The sequence below is a fragment of the Triticum dicoccoides genome, chromosome 6A (assembly GCF_002162155.2).
Source record: "Triticum dicoccoides isolate Atlit2015 ecotype Zavitan chromosome 6A, WEW_v2.0, whole genome shotgun sequence".
Classification (NCBI taxonomy): Eukaryota; Viridiplantae; Streptophyta; class Magnoliopsida; order Poales; family Poaceae; genus Triticum; species Triticum dicoccoides.
Genome location: NC_041390.1, coordinates 610,406,031 through 610,412,413, shown reverse-complemented (window position 1 = coordinate 610,412,413; position 6,383 = coordinate 610,406,031). Strand labels below are relative to the sequence as shown.

The 6,383-nt window shown below is 48.4% G+C and overlaps 2 protein-coding genes across 2 annotated transcripts; both read right to left on the bottom strand.

The window, feature by feature from the left end:
• Positions 1 to 388: 388 nt before the first annotated feature.
• LOC119316114 (wall-associated receptor kinase 3-like) lies at positions 389 to 1,890 on the bottom strand. The gene is made up of 2 exons (XM_037590474.1): positions 1,802 to 1,890; positions 389 to 1,538 (listed from the first exon to the last, which is right to left on the bottom strand). The coding sequence occupies exons 1-2, from the start codon at positions 1,888 to 1,890 to the stop codon at positions 389 to 391; spliced, it is 1,239 nt and encodes a 412-aa protein (XP_037446371.1).
• A 31-nt stretch (positions 1,891 to 1,921) lies between these two features.
• On the bottom strand, positions 1,922 to 4,571 carry LOC119314597 (wall-associated receptor kinase 5-like). The gene is made up of 3 exons (XM_037589324.1): positions 3,659 to 4,571; positions 3,352 to 3,519; positions 1,922 to 3,172 (listed from the first exon to the last, which is right to left on the bottom strand). The coding sequence occupies exons 1-3, from the start codon at positions 4,569 to 4,571 to the stop codon at positions 1,968 to 1,970; spliced, it is 2,286 nt and encodes a 761-aa protein (XP_037445221.1). The 3' UTR covers positions 1,922 to 1,967.
• Between the last annotated feature and the right edge of the window lie 1,812 nt (positions 4,572 to 6,383).

Sequence of the window (6,383 nt, the reverse complement as noted above, 5' to 3'; positions counted from 1 at the left end):
CCTACGTGCCGTATAGGAACCCCGCCATATCAATGCCATGCATGCACTCGCTTTTGTCCAGACCAAAGGATTGGGCTTGGGCTGCGCACATTGACATATGGCCTCGCGCGATTTTGGGCATGTTATGTTACTTCCGAGGAGCACATCCGCTACAACTGTTTTTCTATTTGGAACATTTCTATCTGTTATTTCAGTTGCATTTCTCTTTTGTTAATCAACATGCTCTTCTGTTCTCGCAAAAAAAAACAATATTTTCTAATTGAATTAATTTGCATTTCTGTTGTTTCATCCATAAGATTTTACACATTTGTGTCCAACTTCAATTATTTTCAAATGAATTAATTTACATTGGAACAATCTACAAATTGAAAGCTCTAGCATTTTTTTGCTACAAGCTAAAAATATATGTACTACCCTCTTCAAGATCAAGAACATCTTGCGGTCTGAATGTATCATGTTGTTGCTCTTCGCCAAGCAAGCTTTGCCCCTCCTCCGGATCGGCACCAGCCTGGCCCCATGGGTGTCTGTGGTACCTCCTCAGAGCCTCCAGTTTCTCAGCAACTTGCTTCATTGATGGACGCTCCTCCCTGATCATGCCTACACAATGCATCACAAGGTGCGTTACTTCTTCCAACGCCTCTGGGCCCATCTCTGTTCTCACCTGGTCATCAAGGAGCTTGTCGTGCTGGTCGGCTTTCACAACCGTCGTGAATCGGGACACAAGGCTCCTGTCCTCCTCTGGCCCATCAAAGCACAACACCTTCTTCCTTGTCAAGAGTTCGAGCAGAACAACACCAAAGCTATAGACGTCACTCTTGTCTGTCAGCTGGCATGTCATGAGGTACTCCGGGTCCAGATACCCGCAGGTTCCTTGCACCAGTGTTGCAATCTCAGCCTCATCACTTGGTTGTAGCTTCGACGCCCCGAAGTCAGAGACTTTGGCGGTGAGGGTGCCGTCGAGTAGGATGCTAGCAGTCTTGACATCGCCATGGAGGATTGGGGGCGAGGCCGACGAGTGCATATATGACAGGGCCTCGGCAGACTCTGCTGCTATCCGAAGGCGGGTGTCGAGTGCCTTGTTGGTGTCGAGGCCCTCGCCGCCATGGATGTAGTGGTAGAGAGTTCCGTTGGAGACATACTCATAGACAAGCATCGACACCTCCACCTCGAGGAAGCAACCGTGCAGCTTGACGACGTTCCGATGGTTGATCTGGGAGAGGATGAGCATCTCCCTCGCAAACTCCTTGGTCTCAGTCGCCTCCATCATCTTGGACTTTTTGATGGCCACTATGGTTTTGTCCTCCAGAACACCTCTATAGACGATGCCATGGCCACCGCGACCAAGGATTTGATCGGCAGTGAAGTTGTTTGTCACCTTCTTGAGCTCCTCTTCCGAGAATATCTTGAAACCGCCGCCGCCTCCCGCGGCAGCGCCACTGTAGGAACGCATCTGCCGCTGTAGGATGACGCCACCGTTGTGCTCGAAGAAGCTCTGCTTTGCCTTGATGAGTTTTCTCTTCTGCAGCCCCAAGTAGAGCCTAATTTAAAGCATGTTTCACACATTTCAAAAACCTAATTTCACTCATTTCAAGAAGCTGAGATTTATGAAATATAACGGAAATGGAAATGAATGGAATAAGCAAACTCGTGAAACACATACTGAAATAATCAACTGCACAAATATCATTTTCAAGTTCAGTATATTTCACAAAATATCAGTTGCACGCACTTAAGATGGCAACTTCACAAATAAGCCGTTTCACACACTGAAATATATTGAATGAAATTAATGGATTGAAACGTGTTTGAAATGTATCCAGTGTCGCCCACGAGTGACACTGGAGCGAGATCTAGTTTTTTCTGGAGGCACATCCAAAATACTTTACACATTTGTATCAGACTTTAAAAAGGAGTCCCACCAAACATGAGAACAATCTACAAACTAAAAGGCCTTGCAGGAAAAAATTCTACAAGCTAAAAGTGTATGTGCTACCCTCTTCGAGATCAAGCACGTCATGCGGTTTGAACTTATAACTCACATCACGTTGTTGCTCTCTACCAAGCAAACTTTGCCCCTCCTCCGGATCACCAGCACCAGCCTGGCCCCATGGGTGCCTCCGGTACCTTCTCAACGCCTCCAACCTCTCGGCAACTTCCTTCATCGACGGCCGCTCCTCGCCGCTCATGCTCACGCATCGCATCATGAGGTGCGTGATTTCTTCCAATGCCTCAGGCCCCATCTCATTTCTCACCTGGCTGTCAAGGAGCTCGTAGTGTCCACCAACCTTCGCTGCTGTCATGAATCCGGACACGAGGCTCCTTCCCTCCTCTGGCCCGTCGAAGCGGATCGGCTTCTTCCCTGTAAGGAGTTCCAGCAGAACGATGCCAAAGCTGTACACGTCGCTCTTGTCCGTCAGCTGGCATGTCATGAGGTACTCCAGGTCCAGGTACCCGCAAGTTCCCTGCACCAATGTCGCAATCTCAACCTCGTCGTTTGGTGCCAGCTTCGACGCCCCAAAATCCGTGACTTTGGCAGTGAGGTTTTCGTCAAGCAGGATGTTCGCCGTCTTGACATCACTGTGGAGGATCGGGGGTAAGGCTGACGAGTGCATATACGACAGCGCCTCCGCAGACTTCGCCGCTATCCGAAGGCGGGTATCGAGTGCCTTGTTATTGTCGAGGCCCTCACCACCATGGATGTAGTGGTAGAGGGTGCCATTGGAAACGTACTCATACACCAGCATTGGCACCTCCACCTCGAGGCAGCAGCCGTGCAGCTTGACGACGTTCCGGTGGTTGATCTGCGAGAGGATGAGCATCTCTCTCGCAAACTCCTTGGTCTCGGTCGCCTCCATCACTTTGGACTTCTTGATGGCCACCACCGTCTTGTCCTCGAGGACGCCCTTGTACACGATGCCATGGCCGCCCCGCCCGAGGATCTGATCGGCAGCGAAGTTGTTGGTCGCCTTCTCGAGCTCTTCCTCGGAGAATATCTTGAACCCGCCACCACCACCTCCGGCGGTGCCGCTGTAGGAACGCATCTGCTGCTGCAGGATGACGCCTCCGTTGTGCTCAAAGAAGCTCTGCTTTGCCTTGATGAGCTTTCGCTTCTGCAGCCCCAGGTAGAGCCAGAAGCACATGAACACCAACAAGAACACCCCGATGCTGACTCCTAAACATGGTACGGTGCATACTGCATCATTAGTTTAGACATCCAAGAAGCAGCATCATCCATAAAAAAAGATCTTCAGTTTACAAAGCTAAGGTGAACTAGATATGTGTAATATGTTGCATCCATCAATCGTTGTCTTTAGTTTGCAAAAGTAAGATGAACTTGTCCTTAGAAATTACCTGTGACGACTTTCAGAGCTAAGGTGAACTTGTCCACTGGCTGGCAGCCATCCTTCCTAGTGGCATCTCCACTAGTACCCGGAGGGCATTGGCATGTGTAGTTCCCTAATGTGTTTGTGCAGACCCCGTAGCACAGGTATTCGTCTTTCAGTTGGCACTCGTCGATGTCTTCAGTTTGCAAAGCAATTTCAACATTTGATGAGGCAAATCACAAATATATTAGCAGAACACGACAGTTCAGTACTTCGGTAGTACTATTATTATTTGCTAATGTTGTGTGACATGTGTAATGAATTGGAATGTTTACCTATGCATCTGTCGTCGAGGTACGGGTTGCCTTGGTAGCCCTGGGAGCAGTTGCACCGGTACCCGATGCCATTGGTGACATTGAAGCACTCGCTATGAGCGCCTCGGCAGGCGAAGTCCGTCGTGTTTTGGCTAGCGGCGCTGCAGTTGTCAACGTTCCGGATGGCCCAGTCGAGCACGAGGGGGACGATGAATTCGTCGGTGCGGTTGAGGAAGACGCTGTCTGTGTAGCTGAACCAGTCCGCCTCGACGAGGAACACGTAGCGGCACGCCGTGGAGCTGTTGGTAAAGGAGTTTGTGTCATCCTGCCCCCGGGGCGTCCCTGCCGTTCGCTGGAAGCTGAGCAGGACAAGCCGGAAGAAGTTGATGCCAGCGGGTATCGCGCTCTGGCAGCACCTGAGGCCGGTGCACGAGCCCGGCATGGTGTTCCCCGACGGCTGGCACAAGGACGTACAGCCGCTGACGTAGGAACCATGGCCGTCGACGAAGAAGCCAAGGGTGGGGCAGCCGAGCGCGACCAGGCGGTTCTTGGTGGACGACAAGAGGTAGGGGGCGCCTTGGAGGGACATGTGGTTCGTGTTCCGATAGGCGAGGCTGCCATTGGAGTAGTAGCACTCCCTCCTCGCTTTGAGGTAGGCGCGAGCCTCGCCGGCCGCGAGCGAGAGGTCCCCCAGGCGGTGGTTGTAATGGACGACGGTGAGCCGAGGAGGAGAGCGGCCGGAGTCGTCGTCGCACTCGAGCTGGAAGCCGTCTTGGCTGTCGCGGTAGCAGCCGGCGCCGATGCCGAAGGGGTAGGGGACAGTGATGTTCCCGCACCTGTCGCGGCACCCTGGCCGCGCCACGGGCAGCTGCCGCTGAGCCGCCGACGCCACCAGCAAATGCAGCACGATCAGGAGAAGCAGTACAGTGGCCATCCTTGACATGTTCTCCTCTGGTTGGTTGCTCTGCTCCGACATTACATATACGCGGTGAGGAGGACGGTGGAGGTGAATGCCGTGAGGGAGTGAGCAGATGACCAGTCGTGTCGAGAAGGACGGTGGAGGTGAATGCCGTGAGGGAGTGAGCAGATTGATGCAGTGGTACGAACTTACCTGTAAGACCAGTCTACATGGACGAATCACTAGTAGAAAACAGGGCTATGGTCCAGGCCGGCTCAGCCCATTAGTCCCGGTTCAAAGTAGAACCGGGACCAATGCATTGGTCCCGGTTCGTGAGCCCAGTGGGCCGGCCGGGCCACGTGGGCCATTGGTCCCGGTTCATCTGGACCTTTTGGTCCCGGTTGGTGGGACGAACCGGGACCAATGGGCCTGGCTCCTGGCCCACCATCATTGGCCCCGGTTCGTGGAATGAACCGGGACCACAGGCTCCCCTTTAGTCCCGGTTTGTGCCACGAACCGGGACTAAAGGGTTCGCCCTCGTTGCACCTAGAGTTTAGTCCCACCTCGCCAAACGAAGGGCGCCCACACCTGCTTATGAGCCCGTCCCTCTCTGCGTTGTTGAGCTCCTCTCAAAGTGAAAATAGATGCACTTATAGAGGAAAATTGGACCTAAATTCATAAATAGAAATGAATTATGAATTTATGTTTAATTTTCTCTATAAGTGCATCTATGTTCACTAACAGAGAAGTTTTTATTTTTTGTGACCTAAAATAAATAGCAAGGAAAAAGATTGACTCAAAAATCAATTTTAACTATTCTACAAAGTGTTTTCACACAAATTTAGTAAACTAGTGATTCATAAACTAGTGATTCACACAAATTTCAAAGAATTCAAATTTTAACTATTTTAATTTGAAAACTAATGGCACTAGTAAAGTTAATCACAAACTTGAGATTCACACAAATTTCAAACAATTCAAATTTTAACTATTCTAATTTGAAAACTAGTGGCACTAGCAAAGTTAATCACAAACTTGAGATTCACACAAATTTCAAAGAATTCAAATTTTAACTATTCTAATTTGAAAACTAATGGCACTAGTAAAGTTAATCACAAACTTGAGATTCACACAAATTTCAAACAATTCAAATTTTAACTATTCTAATTTGAAAACTAGTGGCACTAGCAAAGTTAATCACAAACTTGAGATTCACACAAATTTCAAATAGTAAAGTTATTCATAAACTAGTGATTCACATAAATCTTAAAAAATTCAAATTTAAACTATTCAAATTTTAACTATTCGTAAACAAATTTTGTGACCTAAAATAAAAAATAAAGCAAAAAAAAGAAAATGAATAATGCAGAAAACAAAACAAAAAATCTGGAAAAAAAACTTATATTAACAATAAGTATTTTGTTATAAGTAGAAAAAAAATAAAAAAAATAAAGCAACAAAGAATAAATTATCTAAGTATTTTCTGTTTAGAACATTATAAGCAAAAAGAAACTTTAATAGCAAAAAGAATTATCATAAATATTTTGCTGTTAGTAAAAAACCAAAAAACTAGTAAGTATTTTGCTGTTAGTAAAAAACAAAAAACTGGATTTTTTTTTAAAAATGCCGCCTACTGGGCCACCACAGCCTGCATACGACTAGAAACCCGCTAGTTGGGCCAGGATGCAGGCCCACAGTAGGCCCAGTAGGCCCACAGGCACAGAGAGTGGATTTAGGCCCGTAAGCCTGCAGTAGAGAGGAGCTCGAAGTGGTCGGCTCCACAGGGCTTATAAACCACTCTGAGCCCCTCTCGGCTAGCGAGGTGGGACTAAACATCCCAACGCACCG